This window comes from Carcharhinus amblyrhynchos, chromosome 23, assembly GCF_965287045.1.
Source record: "Carcharhinus amblyrhynchos chromosome 23, sCarAmb.v2.hapA, whole genome shotgun sequence".
Taxonomy (NCBI): domain Eukaryota; kingdom Metazoa; phylum Chordata; class Chondrichthyes; order Carcharhiniformes; family Carcharhinidae; genus Carcharhinus; species Carcharhinus amblyrhynchos.
In genome coordinates this window covers 19,311,289-19,335,591 of record NC_137346.1, presented here as the reverse complement: position 1 = coordinate 19,335,591, position 24,303 = coordinate 19,311,289, and the positions used below count along the sequence as shown (strand labels likewise).

Genomic DNA, 24,303 nt, shown 5'->3' with positions numbered 1-24,303 from the left:
GTGTCACTTGTAAGCATCAAATACCCTTCCTATTTCAGTATCACCTGTTGTTATGATCTCAGTAGAGACCAGTAATAGATGTTTAGGCTTTTTTTTAAGAATAATCCAAACTCCTGGGTATTTACTAAAAAAATGAAGCCACCACTGTTTAAACAAAACACATTACAACACAAAAATCAAAGAACATGAACTACAACTAGAGTCTTAGCTACTTAAATTAATGATAATAAAAACATAACAGACAATTAGTTATACTACATATCAAAGGTTTTAATTCCAGTTTCTTTCCACAAACATTAGATCTACACCCCAAAACACTCAAATCACATACATAACAAAATTTGGAAAATTAACCATTTGGCCAGGGTACTGTGTTAATGATTCATATATGGGATGAGATTTCTTGAGACTTCTGATACTTTGGCAATGTGGTCCCTTCAAGTCTTAGATCATAGATCAGAGAACCATACAGTGCAGGAAGAGGCCCTTCAGCTCACTGAGTCTGCACCGCACACCATCCCACCTGGGCCCTACCCCGATATTCTTACATATTATACCCACTAATCCCTCTAACCTCCACTATTCTGGACACTAAGGGGCAATTTCTTAGCATGGCCAATCATCCTAACCCGCACATCTTTGGATTGTGGGAGGAGACCGGAGTACCTGGAGGAAACCCACACAGACACAAGGAGAATGTGCAAACTCCACACAGACGGTGACCCGAGCTGAGAATAGAACCCAGGACCCTGGAGCTGTGAAGCAGCAGTGCTGACACTGTGCTACCATGCCACCCTAAGGTTACAAACTCCCCGTGACGCAATATGCCACCTTGGGTCAGAATGTTCCAGGTTTTAACATTCTTTAGCTGTGGAGTTGTGTATCTAAAGTTCCCTCTCTTTGCCCTTCCTACTCCCCTCTGGATATACCAGAAATTCAACTCACCCTTAATAAAGGCCTTCAGTTAACAAAAGTTTTAACTCTTTTAGCCAAAACCTAGAATTCTGCGAAAGGAGATGTTTCCGTCAATCTGGATTATTCTAAATTTCCAAACTAAAATTGCTTGAACAGAGAACCACTCCTACAATCCACACACCCCTATTATTAACTTCCGGTTGATCCTGCTATTCTATCATAGCCAAGCATGTTGACCACATGACCATTTATTGGAGCTCAGCTTTTTTTTAAAACTAGAACTCGGATCCGAATTCTTTAAGAGAGCACCATCCTACATAAAGGATAGGTTTTCCCCAAAAGCACACAGGGCTATTACATACTGCAATCTAACCAACTTGCATCAGGTTTGTCTCTTCAACGAATGACAGTAGTGGGTCTCAACAAGGATTCACAAGGCATTCTACTCAGAACTCTTGCTCTTCCTCCCACAAGATAACTGCTCTAATAAGTAACCCTACCATTTACTCTAGTCCATCATCCATTCTGGAATTGTATTGCTTTGAACTGCCTTGCATAAATTTGTTAAAAGTTTTTTTTTGAAATCCAGGCACACAACATCATTGAAAATGCCAGAATCCAATTAGGACTTGGATTCCTCAAAATAGTGGAGAGTCATCGAAAAGGATTTTAATGGAACAGGAATGGCAAATGGTGGACATAATGAGACCAGGAAACATACACACACACATCCCCGCAATGTCTGCTGAAACAAGTTTGTTCCACATCCGTGAAATATCATGTACTAAGTCAGGGATGCATCTGCGGGTGGACCTTCCAGATCAGGTATCCAGGTGTCCATCTTCCAGCGTCAGAATGCTCCTGAAGATCTATCCTTATTCTCAGGTCAATCTTCCAGTCTCAGTGTGTTCCTGCAGGCCTATTTTCACTTTTAGGAGGTCCACCTTCTATCTTTAATAGTGGGCCAGTGAACCTGGGTGCCTTTTCAACATGACCCCCCGCCATGATGGCAGATCTCACACCATCCAGACCTGTCCTGCCATTAAATACAGCATGAACTACCCAGCTGCATAATTAAAGAGATAAGGGCCAGAAGATTTGGTGTGTTTTTCCATTGGCCACTGCACCAGTTAACACTTCATGTTCCTGCTCCTACCACGGCAGTTGGCCTCAAGTTGGGAGAATTCTACCTATAGGCTTACAGAAAATTCTGCAGGACTAGATTTTTACAACTACAGAGGGTTGTAGTAATGCTCTTTTTAGTCAACTCACAACTTCTTCCATTGTAGCTTTGGTTCATTCACACAATAACAATACTTCCTTCCCTACACTGGAGGCAAATTTGTGGTGGAATTAAGTTTTAAAATCTTCAAGCAGCTAGTTCTACTTGAGACATGGTTCAACAATTTCAACCAATGATATCTCTTCTATTAAACATTGAATGACAAATCACCTCTAGTTATATATTGCGTGTTATTAACCAAGTGGAATGCAGGTCTTGTCTACATCCAATCATTTACCCCTGGCTAGAGCATACCATTGAATTGTTTCAGGAGGGTCCTGAATTTACTGAAGGACCAAAGCTGCATTCCTCTCCATTGCCTTTTATTATAATTGTAAGCGTTTGAGGAAAAGAAATTAAAACATACAAAAGCTCCCCCAGCAATGTATGAAGAGGGCAATTAAAGATGCTCTTTAATCTTGGCTCGTAAACCAGGAGGCTCTCATATAGATGGCAGTGAATTTGGCCAATTTCCAGTTTAATTATATTTCTGAAATAACATGGCAGTTAACTGGACATTGGATTCTCTGACAGTACCATTCATATTCCAGTGGAATAGATTTGCCACATAATTGGCTTCAACCAAATATTTGAGCTACTTAGGATACTTTGCTGCTTTGCGGATTATCTAATGAACCATTAGAAAAGGTTTACGGGTGAGCAATTCATCCTCCCAGTTCAGAGAGAAATTAAGATGATGTTACCACAATCAAACTGCCTGTACCATAAAGGGTGCTAAAGGCTCCTAAAAACATATCACATTAGAAAGAATGCAACTAACGCAGAAGACAGAGGAAAGAACGTAGACCAATGAAGTGAGTGGGCCATAAAATGACAGATGGTATTTAATGTGGTCAAACGTGACATTTTTAAGTTCAAGAAGGTTGTTAAATTGCAGTATTTTCCTAATGGTGAAATACTAGCAACTGTACATGGGGAAGAGATTTGGGGGCTCAGGTACATAAATCATTTAAAGTTAGACACAGGTGCTAAAAGGCAATCAAACGGGTGAATGGAATGTTGGTCTTTATTTCAAGGAGTTGGATTATAAAGGGAGGAATACAAAGGGAAGAAGTTATGTTTCAGTTGTGTAATGTTTAGTTTTAGATCTGGAAGATTGAAGGACTATCTGACCCAAATGTTTTAAATATTTGAAAGGAAATCAGAAACAAGGAAACATTATCTTAAAATTAGAATTAGTCTAGTTGAGAAGGAAATCAGTAAGCAGTTTTTCATTCAAAAGTGTAGTGGAGACCTGGAATACATTTTTTCCCAAAAAACTATGAATATTCAAAGCATTTACGCTTTCATACTAAAAATCGATAAATTCATGCAAGATAAACATATCAAAAGGATTTGAAACTGAAGCAGCTAACTGAAGCCGATCAATAGATTGGCGTGATCTACTGCAGTTCAGATACATTCCAAGATGAATTATCATCTTCAAACGAAGCAAGGTGAACAAATCAGTGTGAAAAATGGACAATAAAAAAGGGGTTGTTCTATTTATCACAGACCTCTTTCTGGCAATAGATGTATTGGGTGAATCACTTGGGGATAGATCATCATTCTAAAAGCAACTGGCAATTTGCATTAAACATTTGAAAATCTATGTCTGCAATAAAATGAAATTAAATGACTGTAGGCATTAGTAGTGCTTCATAGAATACATTAGATGAATGATTGTTGACATTTTAAAATGAAAAAAAAATGGATAAAAGAAGCCCAATCACTGGCTCTCTGAAGGCCTGTGCACGTAAAAATTGAATATTTTCAAGAAAAATGGCTTTGCAAAGAATATAGACATATATAATGAACATTTTTACCTTCTTCACCATCTGTGTTGTAATGGAACAGCATGCAACATGCAAATAAAAGAAAGTATTAGAAGGCACTTTTAATATTCATCAGTTAAAAAAACTATTGCACTGCAAAACAAGCAAGATAATGTTTTCATGGTTAGCTACTTAGACCAACACATTTACAGCAATTAGTTCAAATAGGAAAGTACAAATGAGTGTCCAAAATGAACATAACAAGACTGTTTTTGAATACACTTGTACCTCAACTTAAAAAGCAAATTCCAATCATATTTATTTATCAATGCTATCAAGTATCTCATTAAACACTTAAGAATTATGGCGTAAATGTATGTTGGATGGGACTGTTGCTTGTATTAATCAATTAGGACACAAGGCTTTAAGATAACCAATTGAACAATGGATGGTTGAACAATGATGTTCCAAAGAGCCACGTCTCTGAATATTTACTGCTGCTAAAAAAAATTTGTTTTAAAAACGGCAATCAATACAAATTTAACATTTCAAATTTGTCGCATATTTATTCTATCACAGTTCTAAACATCTAATTTTCATCTGAAGTAGAAAAAAATTCTATTTTATTGCTGTATTGAAATAACTGAATACACTTAACTATCAATGTTGAAATTACCAAGCAGAATGTAAATGCGTACTCTAGCGCACTGAATGCTTTGATTTGCACTCATGCTATCATAAAAATAGTCTGTGCAGGAGTGTAAACATATTTGTGCACATATATAGTGTAAATATGTTTTTGAAGTTTTGTAATTGTGGATAGGAAAGTCTCCTTCCTTAAAATGCTCGAAGTCTGTTAGGCTTCCATGTGCTCAGTAAAACATTTGATACTACATTGGGAGGATATACTGTCAAGTTAAAGCAATCATAATGCAGAAGAAGAATCTAATAATTTTAGGAAGTCTGTTTTGTTTGAGAAAGGAGAGAATGAGATTTAAAATATGCCGGATTTTGCGCTGTCTCTACTGTACAGAAACGTAACGGAGAATTGCATGAAAACTCAAACAACATTATTACAGTGCCATCTTGTGGAGGAGTTACAATTAACAAGGACCAGCATGAACTAAGGCTTGAATAGAAAACAGTAATTATTTCAATTTACTGCAATGACCCAAGCTATCCTCCCCCGCTAAAACCAACAACTGGTACTATCACATATCTCCATGGCACCTGCAAATCTTCAGCATCTTGTCCAAATAGGCACTTTTCAGTCAAACATAAACTGCAAGTATTTGCAGGATATTTGACCAGTTCAGCTGTTCAATCATACATCATCCACAACATCATTTTTTCTTATATACATTTATGTCTGTAATTTTCTATGGGGACCTAAACTCAAGTTGCATCTGAAGTTATGCCCTCTCTGCTGGTGTCAAATCGCGCTCAATTTAGTAGGCACTCAGATTGTGATTTGATTTACTGTCACATGCATTAACAGTGAAAATTATTGTTTCATAGAGAAGGAAATGAGAGAGTGCAGAATATAGTATTACAGTGATAGCTAGGCTTTAGAGAAAGATCAACTTAATGCAAGGTAAGTCCATTCAGAAGTCTGACAGCAGCAGGGAAGGAGCTGTCCTTGAGTCGGTTGGCATGTGATCTCAGACTTTTGTATCTTTTTCCCAGTGGAAGAAGGTGGAAGACAGAATGTCCGGGGTCCTTAATTATGCTGGCTGCTTTGGCAAGGCAGCAGGAAGTGTATTCAGAGTCAACGAATGGGAGGCTGATTTGCATGATAGATTGGGCTTCATTCATAACCTTTTGTAAATTTAAAAGTAGTTGTAAAGCAGTTTGAATGGTTCAAGTGATTTTATCATTGTCAACGAGGCCTCAAAATATTAGGTTCAAGCATAAGAGGTTCACAGGAAGAACTTTCTTCAAAGAAACCTCATCTCCATTTGGTTCAATATTATGGCTGCCCATTGTAAGTACACCTTACAAGCTCTGTTGTTAAGGATTTCAAGACCTTGCCTCAAGTGCGAGAATGCAATAATCAAGAGCAATGTTACAAGATGATCTGTGAGCTGAGAGGAAGATTTAATTTGACATCAGCCCTCTCTCCCATTCAGGGTAACAGAGATTTCCCACCAAGTTAGATGGACCATGATTTTAATATTTGGAAACTTAGGCGACTCATTAGATTGGGTGACAATGGTGCCTCCTTATTTTTTCAGCAATTGTGTCAACAACATGACATCCCAAGATAATCCTTTTTCAGATATTTCGAACTCAGACTTTGGCTGGGATTCTCTGGATCTCATTCATTCCTGCCACAATGCCGACGAGAATGGAGAATATGGCGCTCAGCCAAGACTCCATTCACCACAGCATCACCAGAGAATCCCAGGCGCAGGCAAGGTTGGCGGTTTCTGGCATTTATTCTTAATGAGTCCCTGTATTTAACGCTAGTGTCTCCCCAATGGAAAAAACTCTGATATCTATGGAACCAAAGCAATTGATCAACAAGTTTTAGGACACATTATGTTCCAAATCCTTTGTGAACATGCTACACTCTGAAACCTTGGGAAAAAAATCTTGCAGTGAATACTGATGAGGCTTGATGGATTATGTGAGAAAACGCCAACAGAATCTCAGTCTATAATAGAACGACGGAGGCTCAACTTAAAATATTACATCATTTGCATATTATACCAAATTTAAGACACAACAACAGCTTCTTTCCTGTTGCCATCAGATTTTTGAATGGTTCTAGCACATATTCAGCTGATCTTTCTCTTCACCCCATCTGTAACTTCAATGCTATATTCTGCGCTCTCTTGGCGGCGCGGGCTCGTTGGGCCGAAGGGCCTGTTTCCCATGCTGTGTTGTTCTTTGTTCTTCCCTTCTCCCATGTACTCTATTAACTGAATGTTTTTTGTCTGTGTGGTGCGCAAGAAACAATACTCTTCACTGTATCCCAATGTGTGACAATAATAACTCAAAATCAAACACAGGACAGACTCTATATCATCACTGTGCCAAAAATGCAAATTGGTGAGCGGTGACGTTGTGTATGGTTCCACGTCAAAACTAAATCCTACTGGTTGGGCATATTTAAAGAGCTTAAGATATATGAAATGGCCTTACAGTTTGATCCTTTGAACTTGATCCTTGGGCTTCCAGACAAAAAGATAATTGAACAGGTTGTATCGTATTCTAACATTCGTAGTGCGGAAGAATATCCTTTGCTCCTCAATTAACAATAAGTCCCCTTTTATTCAAAATTGGCATAAAATTATTGAGTGTATCCCGTTGGAATTCATACCCTTTATACTCTGATCCAAATCAGATGCACTCAGGGCAGAGGTTCCATAATGTCTGACTTACTCCTACAAGGTTTTCCATAGGCTATGCAGCACTACATTTATATGTAAGGGTGTGCACCACTTTGCCATGTTTCTGTGGCTTTCTCCTCTTTTCCTCCCATGCTGTTTCTTGTCCTCTAAGTCTTTTGTACATGTGGAAGTGCTGGGTCTACTGAACATATTGAAACTAAATGCGTTGGTTTCCATGTGTCTTTTCCTATTCTTACACATGGAGAAATTATCAAGCTGCACTGTACCAGCTGGTGTGTTACAATATTTGTCAAGATTAAATATATTTAATTAAAGTTTTTTCAAGTAAAATTATTCCAAAGAGCAATATTTAATTCACATTTAATGTGAAATGCTGTTGTCGATTATACTTTTTTAACATATGATAAACAATTCAAATTTATACTTTGAATACCAAGATCAGCTCTGTACAAATATTAACTTGTTTAAAAAATGATACAGAATAGCTTTCTGCTATTGTATTGGACCCATTTAACAACATTAAAGGCATTTCGTCTTGAGGCATTTAAGCAAAACCTGCCACTAACTTGCCTAGTTTTATTTCTCTCCTCTCACTTCAGGAGGGGTGAATAATTTGCCTGCATTTATCTTATGTAGCAGAAGAATAATCAATCTGATTGCTTTCTTGGAAAAGTTTCTTTTTTTTTAAATGAAAAATCCATTCAGATTACATTCAACTTCAAGTTAAGGTTTTAGAGATCAACTATATTCGAAGAGATCAAATTAAACTAATTGCCTGGGCAGAGTACATTTATTGTGTATAAATATTGTGCTCTGATGTGTTGCAGGGGTCGTGAAATTGTAGAAGTGATTTTAACTTTTGGACTGCGAGTTAGAATGAAGTGTTGCAGCAGTGAAAAGATTGGCGCCAGAGGCCAGAATCCCATATAATTAAATAAATAGATTCCCAACGACAACCTACATTTATATAGTGTCTTTACTATAGTAAAACATTTTTCCTCACGTCATTAGGAGGCTGCAGTGGTTTAGTTCCTCCTGAACAAAGGTTGGAATTCTAAACCAATTCAGCCATGGTCATTGCTTCCAAATGGCACTGCTGACACAAGAAAGCTGCCAGCTAGTTGATTAGTCAGCAGATCTCAGAGGCAGAACTTCTTTGCTAATAGGATGGAAGATCCAAAAACGGTCTTCAAATGGCTGCAAAGCAAGCTGGCAAAGCACGGGCAGGTTTGCCCCAGAGCTTTGGCAGAGGTAGCAAGACCATATAAAGAGATATCCCACCAAATAAAATTCAGCCCAATATTTTGTGGGTATGCATAGAGAAAACAGTCTCGCAGAAGTATTAACATAACTACGTGCCAATATCTGTCAAAAGTTAAAAATACTTTACTCTGCTGTGGGTAATAAATAATTTAATCAACTTTAATGCTATTTAATTTTAGTCTGCTACTACTGAATGATCAAACTAACCAAGCCTGAGCTGTAAATTTTGAGTCCACAATTTAGGTGCATCACAGTGGCACGAAAATGTTTGAAAAAAAAACGCAGAGAAAAGTGATTAGTAGTAACAGGTTTTTATCAAATTCCATTGCTTTAATTTGAACTTTGAAAAAAAAATTGAGAGGAAAAGTTAGTTTTTTGAGGTGGTAACAGAGAGACAGGCAATAATGCAGTGGATGTAATTTATCAGAATTTTCAAATGGCCTTCATTAAGGTGACCCATATTGGGGCAATGAATAAGTAAAAAGTCTGACGACACCAGGTTTAAGTCCAACCGATTTATTTGATAGTACACTCACTAGCTTTCGGGTTACCCCCTTCGTCAGGTGAATGGAGAGTTCTGGCCTCAGACAGAGCATATAAAGCACAGACAGTTTACAGATTACTGATTAGAATGCGAATCTTTACACCAAACCTGCTGTTCAAGTCTTAAAGTGGCTGACAATGTGAGTGGAAGGAGCACTGATCACAGGTTAAAGAGATGTGTATTGTCTCCAGACAGTACAGTAAGTGAGGTTTTGCAAACCCAGGCAAGCCACAGGGGTTACAGATAGTGCAACATGAACCCAAGATCCTTGTTGAGACTGTCCTCATGTATGCGGAACTTGGCTATCAGTCTCTGCTCAGCGACTCTGTGCTGTTGTGTGTCGTGAAGGCCACCTTGGAGAATGCTTACCCAAAGGTCAGAGGCTGAATGCCCGTGACCACTGAAGTGTTCGCCAACAGGAAGGGAACAGTTAGGTTAGGTGTAAAGATGCGCATTCTAATCAGTAATCTGTAAATTGTCTGTGCTTTATATGCTCTGTCTGAGGCCAGAACTCTCCATTCACCTGACGAAGGGGCTAACCCGAAAGCTAGTGAGTGTACTATCAAATAAATCAGTTGGACTTAAACCTGGTGTTGTCAGACTTTTTACTGTGTTTACCCCAGTCCAACGCCGGCACATCCACACGCAACGAATAAGGTCAGAGAATGTAGAGTCTTGGAACAGGTGGCAGAATGAAGTGCTAGCTGCTTTCAAGACAAAAAGCAGAATGTGAGGATAAATGGTAGTTAGTCACAGAGGCAGGAGATGGGAAGTGGTATTCCACAAGGATGACCGTTGTTTAAAATTTATGTTAAATGGTTTAGACTTTGGAACCAAACCACAACAATTGTAGAGGATATTTACATTGTAACAAATTATGGAAGGACACTAATGAACTTAAAGAATGAACAAAATATTGACAAATGGACCATAACACAGAAAATGTTGGGGTAGTACATTTTGGTAGGAGGAATAGAGAGGTCACTTATTACTTGGAAAATGCAAATGTGGGTGAGGGTAGAGGAACAAAGGGATCTTGGAGTACAAATACAGCAATCGCTACAAGTTGTACACAGGTTAGCAAAAGCAAACCAAGCACCCGGCTTTATTTCTCAAAGAAGGATTAAAAAACAATGAAGTTATACTAAACCCTTCTTGGTTGGACCACACTTATGCTATGGGCCATTCTGAACACATTATAAAAAGGATATGGAGGCACTAGAGAGGGTGCAGAATGACACCAGGAATGCTTGGATGAACATCAGGAAAGGATTGACTTAGTTCTCCTGTCTCATGATAAAAGAAGGCTAAGAGGTGACCTAATCTTTAAGATTACAAAAGGTTTTGATGAAGTGGATTAAGGGAGAATGTTTCTGTTTGTGGAGAAAAGTGTAACCAGAGGCCAATAAGATGATGTAATGACTTCAATCAGGCCACTGAGATTGGCCCATTAGAATATGAGCTCCCTGATTAAGGAGTCGATCGATGGGCCAATCAGGGAGTCAACTGGGCGCGTCAGTTCTTCTAGCACATCCGGAGGTCGACTGCTGACTGATAGCTGTCTGTGTACTGCTATTGGAATTGTAAATAAAGGGATTTTGGTAAAGTGACTTCTGCCTTTGATACTTATTACATATAGTAACTGAGGAATCCATAGAGAATTCAGAAGAACATCTTCACCCAAAGAGAAGAAGAATGTGGAACCCGACCATGGTAAATGGTTAAAACACAGTAGTAAAGACGCATTTAAGAAAAAAACTAGCAAACATAAGGGAAATAATGGTTACAATAATAGATTTAGATCAAAAAAGATGAGGAAAGGCTCAGGTAGAGCATAAACACCAAATGCCCTATTTCTGCGCTGTCTACCCTATGTAATTCTATGAAATTCAATTTGTGCCAAAAAAGAGAGCATGTTTGTGGAATGATTCTTTCCACTCCAGTTCATGCTGCCCAAGGCCTCATTTGAGCAAAAGCGAGTAGGCACAGACACCAAGCCTGTATCCCAATGCAGTGTGCTAACTGGAGATTGTCAGCACCAGGTCTGGTGTAAGTAAGCTGAGCTTGCAAATACAAAATAACCCATTAATACCTGAATTTTGCATCCAGATACTAAAACTGCTATCGAACCATTATTTACACTGTAGCTTGCATATATCTTATGCAAGCGAGCCCACTTGAACATAGTATCCACAACAGGCAGGCACTGGGTTGTCAACAAACTGTTCCTGCATCCCAGATTTTCACCTTCTGGCTGCCAGCTTTTAATGCACAAAATAGACAGCAGCAAGTTAAATTTATCTCCTACTCTCTTTGGTTGTAAAGGGAAATGGAAAAGGTGTTTATGTATTAAAATATGTGTCCTTAAAATCTTAAGCTGCAACAAATAAACCCAATGAATTCATGGAACCATTTTATAAGAAAACACAATTTTGACTATTTTCAGATTTGGGGTTTGCTGACAATTATAAAATTGGGATTTAAAACACAGTGGAGATGAATGCCCATGAAGAGTCTCTCACCTATTCTCCACAACTTTTGGTGGGAGAACTGCAGAAACTCTGGGAAAATACATTTATTTTGCTTGGGGTTGTGACTCTTCTTCTAAAATTATGGTAGATAAGCAGGAAAAATCCAATTGACATTCATCACTATATACTTCAATTTAAAAAGATATAGCCTTGCATTTGTATCTCAAAAGCTATGTATGTGACACATTTAAGATATTGCCTGTATTTTCATGCTAATAAAAATTCTGCCAAATAAAATTAATTCTTGTACAGTTTTGTAAAGATACACATTATGAAATGTTTCTTAATTCAACAAACTACCTTTTGTGGCTCCTGCTGCCCCCAAGTGGTAGATCGCACCTAAGATGTGCCAAAAAGCCTTCTGTTCATCAGCTGAAATCCCAAGCACTTTCATAGCAATCTGAAGTTTGTTAAATTGCTGAGCTGCCTTTTGCTTGTCTTCAGGCTAATAAAAGCAATTAAAACAAAACCATATTTGACCAAGGAGAACACACACATGCCTCTCATATAAATAAGAAATATAGATGTGCTAAGTATTATCAATACTACATAGTTTCAGTTTATATACTAATAAAATATAATTTGTTTGCCCCTGATAGCGAAGCACACTGGCATGAATCGCCATACCACAGGATGGAATGAGAACTTGTTTTTTTTTAAATCCTTTGAGCTACTGCCATTTGGAAGGATGATATTTCAAACTAGGAAACATAAGAGGCATTAAACCAACAGTCAACTGATTCTCTCAAACAAAACCTAATAAGCTTGTTTGTTGCTGGTCCAGTGATCAAAGGTACAGCATATACGTCGGATGGGGACTTAACAGGAAAAAGACCAAAATAGACAAATCTTTTTGCAAAAGAGCCTCTATTTGTTGAGGCATTGGGCGGAATCTTAGCAAAATTCTTCAGTCTCAGATTCAGACAGAAAACTGACATGAACTTCTCCAGCTGCATAGATCAGTTTTCTCTCCAGATTTTGAGCCTCTCAGACGAAATAAATGAGTGGGCATGATTTATGCTATTACACTGGCAGAGCCAGCACCCTTCAAGCTGGCAAGATCTCTTTTGTGGGAGTCCCAATCAGAACAAAACATAACCAACCCCCATCCCCACCATGGAAATATCAGGAGCGCTCCTCCCCATGATCATCACTGGCAAACATGGTAGTGCCAACCCAGTGCCAGGGCAGTGCCTGGTCATTTTCCTCTCCCCTTGGGGATATACTTACCTTTGTACCCCCAGAGTAATCCCCTTGACAGGTTTAAGCTTTAAAAATCCTGTCAAAAAGCTCGCCAACGTGAAGTCATGACAACGAGGCAGCAACATGCCCCAAGGGGAAATGATCTGGTGAGGGGACTACTTAGCCATATTGAAATTTATTAACATGTATTAAAATCAGGTTGTCAGCCACTACGGGTGTGAACCTGATTACGTAATTGGCAAGGGCCAATGAAAATCAGAAAGCATGTTCACGCAGAGTGAACTGTGTTTTGAGACTCTCAGGATTTTAGAACATAGAACATAGAACATAGAACATTACAGCGCGGAACAGGCCCTTCGGCCCACAATGTTGCGCCGACCAGTCTTATTTTTAAAAAAAAACATTGACCCACTAATCTAAACCAATCCCTTTTCATCCATAAACCTATCCACCAATCTCTTAAACGCCCCCAAACTAGGCGCATTTACAACTGCAGCAGGCAGGGCATTCCAGTCCCTCACCACCCTCTGGGTAAAGAACCTGCCCCTGACATCCGTCCTATAACTACCCCCCCTTAATTTAAAGCCATGCCCCCTCGTGCTAGATTTCTCCATCCGAGGAAACAGGCTATCACCATCCACCCTATCTAAACCTCTAATCATCTTATATGTTTCTATAAGATCCCCTCTTAGCCGCCTTCTTTCCAGTGAAAACCCCAAATCCCTCAGTCTCTCCTCATAGGACCTCCCCTGCATACCAGGCAACATCCTGGTAAACCTCCTCTGCACCCTCTCCAAAGCCTCCACATCCTTCCTGTAATGTGGGGACCAGAACTGCACACAGTACTCCAAGTGCGGCCGCACCAGAGTTGTGTACAGTTGCAACATGACGCTGCGACTCCTAAATTCAATCCCCCTACCAATAAACGCCAAGACACCGTACGCCTTCTTAACAACCTTATCTACTTGATTCCCAACTTTGACCCCAATCTGCTGATTCCACGTGCAGAGGTTGCAGGGTCAAAATCCCACCCATAATCTCACACAGCAGTTATTTCTTGGCAAAATTCCAAAATCATAAACATAAAAGAAACTTGGCCTCTAATTTTACTTGGTGACAGGCCAATTTGCCAAAATGCTTCACTGGCTCATCAAACTGGAGGTGAAGTGAACACTGCTTAAATTGTTAAAGAGTAGCATAAATGTAACTTGGAATTAAATAATTGGAGTTTCAGCTATTTTATAAAATAGGTGAACAAGTTGATCAAACTCCAACATCTCAAGACTAAGACGTTCTTGCCTTAGAATATATTTCAAAATATTATATTCTAATTATTTAAAGGGTGCAGTTCAGTGTAATGCCACAATTCAAAATCCTCCAGAAGCCATCTCACTATTGCAGAAAATATTGGAAACAGAGCATCTGAGAAGAAAAGTGACAAGTTCTCATGAAGTGTTATGCTTGATGTGTTAACTTGTTACTTCGCTCTAGCAAATGTTTCCAGTATTTGTGGTATTTCATTTTACCTCTCAATTGCTTTGCCTTCAGGTTTTATAGCTTCTTTCTGATTTACTTCAACCTGGAAAACTGTTTTTACCCCTTTGGTCAGAAATGAATTAATTTATTCCAATTGCCCAACTTTCTGCCATGACTATGCTAAATCCTTACTACTCAATACACCCATCAGGTTCATTTTGAAGATGAAAATTTTATTGATCTACCTACAGGCTAGTCACACTTGCCAGAATTTTCTGGTTCTCCACACCAGTGGGATTCTCCGGTCTCGCCAGCAGCGCATGTGGGTTTCCCAGCAACATGGGGTGGCATCAATGAGAATTCCCACTGACAGCAGCAGGTTCCAGCAAATGGCACACTGCTAAAGAAAATCTTGGAGGGAAGTCTAGAGAATCTCACCCACTATTTCCAAATCTTCATTAGAAATCTAATAACGTTTGCATCTTTAAAATACAGGTTTGTTTCCTCTACTTCATCACCATACTGCATAAAATGGCATCAGAATCAAATCCTGAACAAATTATTCCTTTCTTTCCCCCAGCACTTAATTCCCAAGAATTTAATTTAACTTGTCAAACAGTAACACTAGTAATTATTCATCTGAATAAAACTGGAGAATATAGCTTACAAAATTAAAAAAACTACAAAGAAACAAAACTCATGATTTTAAATGCCAAAGGTTACCTTTGATAAAGGTGCAATTCCAAAAGCGCTGTTTTCTGCAAAGTGATTCAAATGAAGTTCAGTTCTGTAAGTAAAAAATATGAAAATTGGGTTTTTGGATTGAAATTTGCAGAGTTGGCATAAAGGAGCTACGCTAACTTACAATGATGGCCTAAAACAGGCCATACTGGTTGCATGTCACTCATTCCACCCAAACCAACTTTAAAGATACAATTAAAATGACCCCACCTCTCCAAAGTACCTTAGGGAGCGTAAATTTTGTGCAGTCAATCTCAATTTTCAGAATGCTAAAAGATGTTTCTTTAAATTCAATGCAGCACTCATGCTATCAAGAACAGATTATTGCATAGTGAAAAAAGAGCAGATGGATAGTGTATTATTTCCAAAGCTAACTAAAATTAGATGGAGGCTTCAAATACATTGTTCTAAAATATAGGAATGCTGCATGAGGATTTGAAAAGTCATCAGCCATATTGCTATTTAGAGCAGTTATTTGCTACAGTTTGACAGTCAAACAAGTTTACCCACCAAGTACTTGTGCTATACAAATCAGCATGGTCCCAGAATTGATACCCAGTCAGTGATGAGTTAGTTGCTCTTACTGGTGTAGCTACAGGAGATTTACAATTGTAATTTCTGTACCCCTGGGTTAAAGATAGAAAACCTGACTATACTACCCACTTGTGATCATTCAAGTGGACATACTGATGTTGAAAAAGACAGACTTCAGTTACACTCTGATGCTCAATTGATCAAATTGTCAGTGGAAATTCCCAGTCACGGTTCCCATGTTACTAACAGCTGCTTGGTTATGGTGCTGCAGGGCAGAAGGCACATGTAGAATCGACCAGAGCATTTCACACTTGATGCACTTTCATCTACTGTGCTGGGGCATTTGGTCCCGGAGCTGAAACTACCTAATTGCTGAGAAATACAAACTGAAATTCCATATACATCAGCATCATCCACAGAGTCACACTGTCTGCCGCACGAGAGGAACAAGAAGACAAGATTGAAAAACATGTTCCGTGAGAAACAAATTCTAACAGAGTTGAAGAAAAAGCAGTCAGATATCTGGCAAATAAACTTTCAATAACAGGTCTCAGTCATTGTCTGAAAATAACTCAAAATATTTGTAAGGATTCCTTGTGACCTGAAATAAAATTCACAATGTGAAGAACTTGCCAGGTTTGTTATTTGGGTGTGTAAGAGAGGGGTTTTTGTTCTAGCAATCAAAGTTATTGTTATTAAAAATATTGAGAGATTACTCCAGTTGCAGAAATTGAAACCACGACAATCAAATTGATGTTCAAGAATCAGAACAGTTTTAAAATAAAAAACCAAAGCCTATCCTTTCAGTTAAAGATCATAACACCTATCTTACTTTAATATTCAAAATTATTTAAAATTGTTGGGCAGCAATTGGCAAAATTCCCATTTTTGGCAAAGTCTGTGACGAATTTATTTTTCCTCTGATGTTATTTTTTAATGTTGTGGTTTTGACATTTTAAGCAATGTTGAGTTCAAAGAGACAATTAAGGTCAAAGTTGCTGTTTGCTTAAAAAATTCACCAATTTTATTGTCTTGAACATGAAAAATTAAGAAAAGATAAAAAACACAATCATCCTACAGAATCCAAACAATAACAAGCTTCAAAAGCATCATTGTACCGGAGAGTATTGTCAGCGCCTGCCATCAAATAGTAGAAAACATTGAATGTCCCCTCATTCCCTGGATGCTTTGACACCCTGATTTTCTCCAAAAGCATAGTCTGTGAAAAGAGAAAACTACTTGAAGCATTTTGTAAATAATATGAAACAAGTTTGTTGAATCAACAGACTATCTTTCCAGGTTTGGGGTACAAGACTGTAATACTATGGCTACGATCCCAAAATCACATTACAATCTAATGAAGGGCAGCCCTAACTACAGAGTCTTGCAAAATATACCCAGCTGTATAATTCAAATATGCCCTTCCACATACTGAATTATTATGCATTAAAGGCAGAAACACTTGCAATTGTTTAGCACTTGGAATGCTTTGTAAAATAGGGTGGAAAGGACAGACCAGGGGAGGGAATTACACCATGCCCTAGATGGAGAAATTATGAATGACATTCAAGAGATTGGTCTGAAATTTAAAAAAGAGAAGTGAAGGAATAGCGGGATGAAGTTTCAGAGCAGGGTTGAGGTAAAGGAGAAAGAACAGCCTAAAAGGACAGATGAGAAAAGGGTGCAGCACAGATATCAGGCTGGAAGAAGTTGAAAAGATCAGGTGGGTCGATACCACACAGGGATTTTAAATTTATTGCAAGGGGGACTGGGAGTCATTAGTAAGGAGAATCGCAATGGACAAGTGGAATTTAGTGCCATGGAGAATATAAATGGCTGTGCTTTGAATTCATTAGATTTATGGCAAGTGAAGGATAAAAGGTCAGAATCATTTGCTTGCACATTGTCCTTTGAAACTTTGTTTCACAGCTGCATGTCTTCTAGAAAGTTTGCAAAGAAGCAAATAATAAGGGTCTGGCACATGCAGAGTTATGTGGGACTGAGTATAGTGCAGCGATGTAAGAGAGTACATGATAAATATCCAAAGCCAGTTTAGTGTTGGACAGAGCGATATGTGCCAGCAAGCATGGAGACAGTTCCTAGTTTGCACCCTTCATTATTTGTAAATAGTTCTATGAGTTAAAGATTATAGTTAACCGACATAATGACAACAAAGCTTTTGGACCTAATGAACTGTAACAAACACCTTATAACAGAATCTTGACAAGCATAGGACAGAAAGGTGAGATATTTCTTACCTGTATAGAAGCTGAAGCCACCTGACCAGCCTGATCAAAGTCAAGTGAGATGATCTGTGAAAAACGTGTGGCATTGCTGTTCATACTTGTAGTGCTATTGCCAAAGGCTTCCAAAACAGAATACACAGCCTGCCATTTTTCCACTATACATTTAAAAAAATAATGAAAAGGCATATCAGTGAAAATTTAAAAAGGAGAAATATTTTCAATGAAAAACTTAATAAAATGATGTGTTTAAATTTACCACTAGGCAGAAAAAAGCTTCAGGTCAGTGAATAACTTATGTTGCAAAGATATTCAATCTTGTGGACTCCCTTCCCACTTAGCATTATTATCGTTATGCAAATTACCAACAAGGTTTTCATGCGTGCTAGAGTAGCTTATGAACATAAGAAATGGGAGCAGGAGTAGGCCATCTAGCCCTTCGAGCCTGCCCCGCCATTCAATAAGATCATGGCTGATCTGAAGTGGATCAGTTCCACTTTCCCGCTCTCTCCCCATAACCCTTAATTCCCTTGTCTATCAGAAACCTATCTACCCGTGACTTGAATATATTTAGCGAGGTAGCCTCCACCACTTCAATGGGCAGAGAATTCCAGAGATTCACCACCCTTTGAGTGAAGAAGTTCCTCCTCAACTCTGATCTAAACTGCGCCCCCCCCTCCCCCCCTTATCTTGAAGCTGTGCCCTCTAGTCCTGTTATCCTTTCTAAGCGGGAAGAATCTCTCTACCTCTACCCTATCCATCCCCTTCATTACCTTATACGTCTCTATAAGATTCCCCCTCATCCTTCTAAACTCCAACGAGTACAGACCCAGTCTATTTAGTCTCTCTTCATAGTCCAACTCCCTCATCTCCGGTATCAGCCTAGTGAACCTCCTCTGCACTCCCTCCAAGGCCAATATATCCTTGCACAAGTGCTGCAACCAAAACTGCACACAGTACTCCAGCTGTGGCCTCACCAGTACCCTGTACAGTTGCAGCAAGACCTCCATACTTTTATATTCTATCCCCCTCGCTATAAAAGGCCAACATTCCATTCGCCTTCTTGATCACCTGCTGCACCTGCAGACTGGGTTTTTGTAACTCATGCACAAGGACCCCCAGGTCCCTCTGCACCATAGCATGCTGCAGCTTTTCGCCTTTTAAATAATAATCCCTCCTACTATTATTTCTGCCAAAGTGGATAACCTCACACTTGCTAACATTATACTCCATCTGCCAGGTCCTCGCCCACTCGCTCAGCCTATCCAGATCCCTCTGCAGACTTTTCACACCCTCCACGCAATTTGCTTTTCCACCCATCTTTGTGTCATCAGCAGATTTCATCACGCTACACTCAGCCCCCTCCTCCAGATCATCTATATAAATGGTAAATAGTTGAGGCCCCAGCACCGATCCCTGCGGCACTCCACTAGTCACCAACTGCCAACCAGAATAGCACCCATTGATACCAACTCTCTGCTTCCTATTAGACAACCAATCCTCTATCCACGCTAACACCTTACCCCCAACTCCATGCACCCTAACCTTCTGTAGCAACCTTTTGAGGCGCCTTATCAAACGCCTTTTGGAAATTTAAGAACACCACATCCACCGGTTCCCCTCTGTCTACTGCACTAGTCACATCCTCATAGAAATCCAATAAATTCGTCAAACACTGATGATGCATCCCTTGATGCATTTACATACAAGTGAATGATTTGAAAAGATATATACCAATCCAGAGTCACCCAGGGCAGGGAAATATTAGTGCTGACCGAGTACGTAGTACTACCTAGCTGGCATCAGTCTGCTAGCCACTCACAAGTGCGTTTGAGTGGAGGAAGCCAATAAGGAATACAAGCAGGCTGCCTTGCTGCTACTGCAACAGTGAGAAGTCTGACTCTGTTTAAAAAGTGCCAAGTTTTCTTTATGTTAGACAAATAGATGAGGGGATGTGATTGGTCTTAGTTAGCTCATACATGCACTAAAGACCCTACTTCTCCATGGTGGTATCGAATTGTTTCTTAAAATAATTCCAGTGTCTCCATCCACTGCACTACCTGCAAGTCCACTGCACATATGGAACACTATTTATGTGAAGGGCTACTTCTTGACATCAGCTCAAATTTATTTTATTAGCCCTAATATTGTTCTTCTTAAATTCAAGTGAACCTTTGCCATTTTGCACTTACTCTGTTCAATTTGTAGCAGAATCTAATTTTTCTAGATTACTTAGGATCTTAAAGAAAGCATGCATTTTGAGAATTTTCAAGTCCTTAGGACATTTAAAGAAATTCACTGTAATCTAGGCAAATACAGTATTGAGCGATAGCAGTCCACTACAGCAATAAAACAAATAAAACTATTTAAGTAATACTGATTGAGAGATATATGTTGGCTCTCTGACAGGCGAATTTCTATCTTTTTTTTCTTAATGCCTCTAAAGGATCTTTAAATGTCCACCCAAGAGGGCAAGTGGAAATTGGTTCAATTCCTCATCTGAAAGACAGAACCCCAGTCTGCACCTGGTCAGTATCTGCTTAAATGTCTGGAATGGGACTTTAACCCATGACCTGATTCTGAGGCAAAAGTGTTACAAATGTCTTATAGTTAGAAATTAGTAACCTTCCCCTCTCAGAGCTTAAAATGTTTCCCTTCAGTTTTAATGACAACAACTTCAAAATATTTAAGTTGACATTTGATAAGACTAAACTGTTTGGTCATAACATAGCTTACTTATACTCTGTTTAATAGGCTGTATAATCCAGAATTGCATTATGGTTACAGCTTCACAGTGACTAAACATGTTGAGCATTGAGCATACTCCTTGTTTGGCATCAGTTGTAAAGTTACCACTTGTGGCAGAATCTAGAACTGGGAGTCACTGTTTAAAAATAAGGGGTGATCCATTGAAGACAGGGATATGGATTTTTTTTCCTCCGAGGGTCATAAGTCTTTGACAGTCGGCTTCCACTGCATTTTCAGGAAGAGAGTTTTAATATTTTAAACACAGAGTTATATAGATTCTTAATTAACAAGGGGGTGGAAGACTATTGGGGGTATACAGGAATGTGGGGTTGAAGTTCAATCAGGTCAGAGAAGGCCAAAGAGCCGAGTAGCTTACTCCTGACCATTTGCATATACACAAGATTATTTCTCAATACTGCACTGATCTTATCCCCTATGAACAGAGAAACCAAATTCATTTTCTGAAATGTCAAATACCACTGAGTATTCATTTCAGATAACAATGGGAATTCCTCCCCTCATCAGGAAGCCCTTCCCTTGACAGCTAGGGATTAGGCCCTTAACTGCCCATTAACTGTCCAATCATAAGTCTCAAATAGAATTACAGCTGTGCCACCTGGCTAATATCTCTCCTCCCCCATACCACACCCCCCCCTTACCCTGTATTATTGGCTCAGAGGGAGGTGGGAAGACAATGGGCCTTATTTTACATGTGTCCTGCCTTAAAACATGCACAGCCAGAGACATAAATTCAGTCCCCCAAACCCCCATGTTGGCTGCCAAAGTATATCCAAATTATTTATATTTGCGCTATCAATTCATCCATTTTATGAATGCTACATGCATTCAGATGAGAAGCCTTCAGTTCTGTTTTTTTTCACCAATTTTCCTTACTTTGATTCCATTTGCTGGTGCACTATTATGTTTGTACTCTGTCCTACCTGTCATACTCTAGTTACCATTACCTGTATCCCTATCCTTCACGACTGCCTTCTCATTTCTCATTAACTTTCTGAATCTCAACTCACATGATACCCCCACATCCAAATATTTAATATCACAGCCCTGATAATGTGATTCACCAGGACACTGGTTCCAGTGTGGTTCAAGTGAAGTCCATCTGAATGGTACATCTCCCTCTCCCCGCTATTACTGGAGTTTAATGTCCCATGAATTGAAATCCATTTCCTCCCACACTAATCTTTGAACCATACACTCAACTCTCCAATCTTATTTACCTTGTGCCACTTTGCTTATGGCTCATGCAGTAATCCAGAGGTCACTTCCTCTGGGAAAAAGTCACAAGTTAACATGATAACATGAACTTTCTTCTACATTTTTAGTGGCTGCTTATAAATGATCATAAAAGGTAGCATAAATTTTATTTCTATTTTGCAGAGCACTGGTGCAACACAAATATTTGTAGATACAAGGATCTGTTTTGATCCTATTTGACTTCGTAAATTTTTGGTAATAAAATTTTCTTCTTTTTGGGATTGCTAAAAATCAAATTTAAATTACATTGGGCTTAATATAATCAGAAACAAAGCCATGGAGAATTTACATTCCAACTACTTTATTATAAAAACACCGAGTTTTGATTCATCATTTGATACTTAATTTTCCCCTACCAGTCACGATTTTTCCTGTGCTCCCAGCAATTGTGACCAGATACTGAACAAGATGTTGACTGTTTGTAGTTTTTCCACTGCCACTCCTGCCTAAAAGAACAATAGATTGGTCCTGCCTGGTGGTCAGCAAATTTCGGTAGGCAACTTGTGCAATAGCATACACATGTGGAGAGGTATCTTCCTTGCGACACCCTTTAAACATGTGCATAACCTAAAATGAATACAATGAGATTTTGTATAAATTAAGTTAGTTGCAAAAATGTTTAGAATAAGACAAACATGTATTGGCATGTATAGAGCTTCACATTCAGCTATTTAAAATTATTTTTTTTTAAAAGGGGTAATAACACCAAACTACCTGACCCTGTTCAGTTCATTACACAGAATAAAAATTAAATCAGATCAGCTTAAGTCACACTGTCCAGCTGAGGATCTGTTAACTTAACAGCCAGTCTGCAACCCTGGCCTCCATTAAAGTGAATAAATATGCTTAGAACATGTGCTCTCCCACTAGCATGTATTTTGTCATAAATGAGAGACAGAAACTCAAAATGAAGATTCAACTAGTTTCACTAAGCAATACATTCAACAATACTTTCCATTAAGCATCATAATCATTTGTTCTATATGTTAATTGTATTCTAATCAAATGCAGGTGGTGGACATTAACTGGGAATTCATAAGTGCTATAAACAGAAACAAAATTGAAAGGTGGTGATTGGGAGTTAGGTGTGCGTATTTGGAATGTGCACCTTTATAAACAAAAGTTCATCAGTATGTAAAGATTGACTCCAGTTCTATCCTTACCACCTGGGTTTCTGGAGTACAATACTTTATATTTATTCTTCCCTCATCAGATCTTAAGCAGACCTTTAATTTGCCTTTAAATGAAATTGACAAACAAACATCGCTGGACAGTTTATTACTTGCAAATCAAAATTGCGTGTTACCATGTTTTTGAAAGTAGCATGCATCTCACCCTGTCCAACATAACGTGCCAACAATTTAGATCATGAAAACTTTTTGCCCCCTTTATTCTATGCTCAATTCAGTGCCTAGCATCCCTGTCCATTTCACATGAACATACGAATTTGGAGTAGAGGCCTCTCTGCCCCAATCCGACATTCAAGAAGATCATAGCTTTCTGATTGCAACCTTCTGTCTACCCTAAATATTCTTTTTTTGCTTATCGCAAAAACTATCTACCACTGCCTTAAATCATTCAAAGGCTGCTTCCATCATCTTTTGAGGAAGAGAGTTCCAAAGACATTCAATCTTCTGAGAAAAGAAAACCTCATCTGTCTTAAGATAGTATTCCCAAAGTATGTACAGAAAGATCCTACGGTTGCATGTATGCCAATATGTATGCATAACATTTCAATCTAAGTTTATATTTTTTATTTGAGAAACTGAAAATGTACGAAAACAAATGTTTTCCGGCCTTTTCTCAATTAAACAATAATTTGTAAAGTTAATTTCTATTGACAGCGAAGTCATATGGAAACAGAAGTGAGCTGGTAAGATGGATACAAAACTGGCTTGGGCATAGAAAGCAGAGAGTAGCAGTGGATAGGTACTTTTCTAACTGAAGATTTATGACAAATAATGTTCCACAAGGATCAGTGTTGGGGTCTCTATAGAGGGAGAGGGAGGAGGGAGGAGGGAGGAGGGAGAAGGGAGGAGGGAGAAGGGAGAGGGAGAGGGAGAGGGAGAGGGAGAGGGAGAGGGAGAGGGAGAGAAAGGAAAATGTAGGTAGTCTGATAAGTAAATTTTCAAGTGATACAAAAATTGGGCGAGTAGCAGATAGTGGGGAGGATTGTCAGAGGATACAAATTGGCTGGAGACCGGGGTCGAAAGACGATAGATGGAATTTAATCCTGACAAATTTGGAGGCGATGTGATTTGGAAGGTCTACTGCAGAAGGAAAATGTACAGTAAATGGTAGAGTCCTTTTGAAATATTAGCATACATAGAGATCTAGGCATGTAGATCCTCAGCTCCCTGAAGGTCACAAACCAGGTGGACAAGGTGATCAAGAAGGCATATGGCATGCTGGCCTTC

At 38.9% G+C, this 24,303-nt stretch overlaps 1 protein-coding gene across 15 annotated transcripts in view; it reads right to left on the bottom strand.

The window, feature by feature from the left end:
* The window catches only part of myo18ab (myosin XVIIIA b), a 233,272-nt gene that overhangs the window by 95,695 nt on the left and 113,274 nt on the right, over positions 1–24,303 (bottom strand). For all 15 annotated transcript variants that reach the window (XM_080210785.1, XM_080210786.1, XM_080210787.1 and 12 more), the window contains 5 exons: positions 22,243–22,453; positions 17,879–18,021; positions 16,739–16,839; positions 15,069–15,132; positions 11,967–12,111 (listed from right to left, as the gene is read on the bottom strand). In XM_080210785.1, the coding sequence (XP_080066911.1) occupies positions 11,967–12,111; positions 15,069–15,132; positions 16,739–16,839; positions 17,879–18,021; positions 22,243–22,453 (664 nt within the window). The remainder of the gene's footprint in view (positions 1–11,966; positions 12,112–15,068; positions 15,133–16,738; positions 16,840–17,878; positions 18,022–22,242; positions 22,454–24,303) is intronic.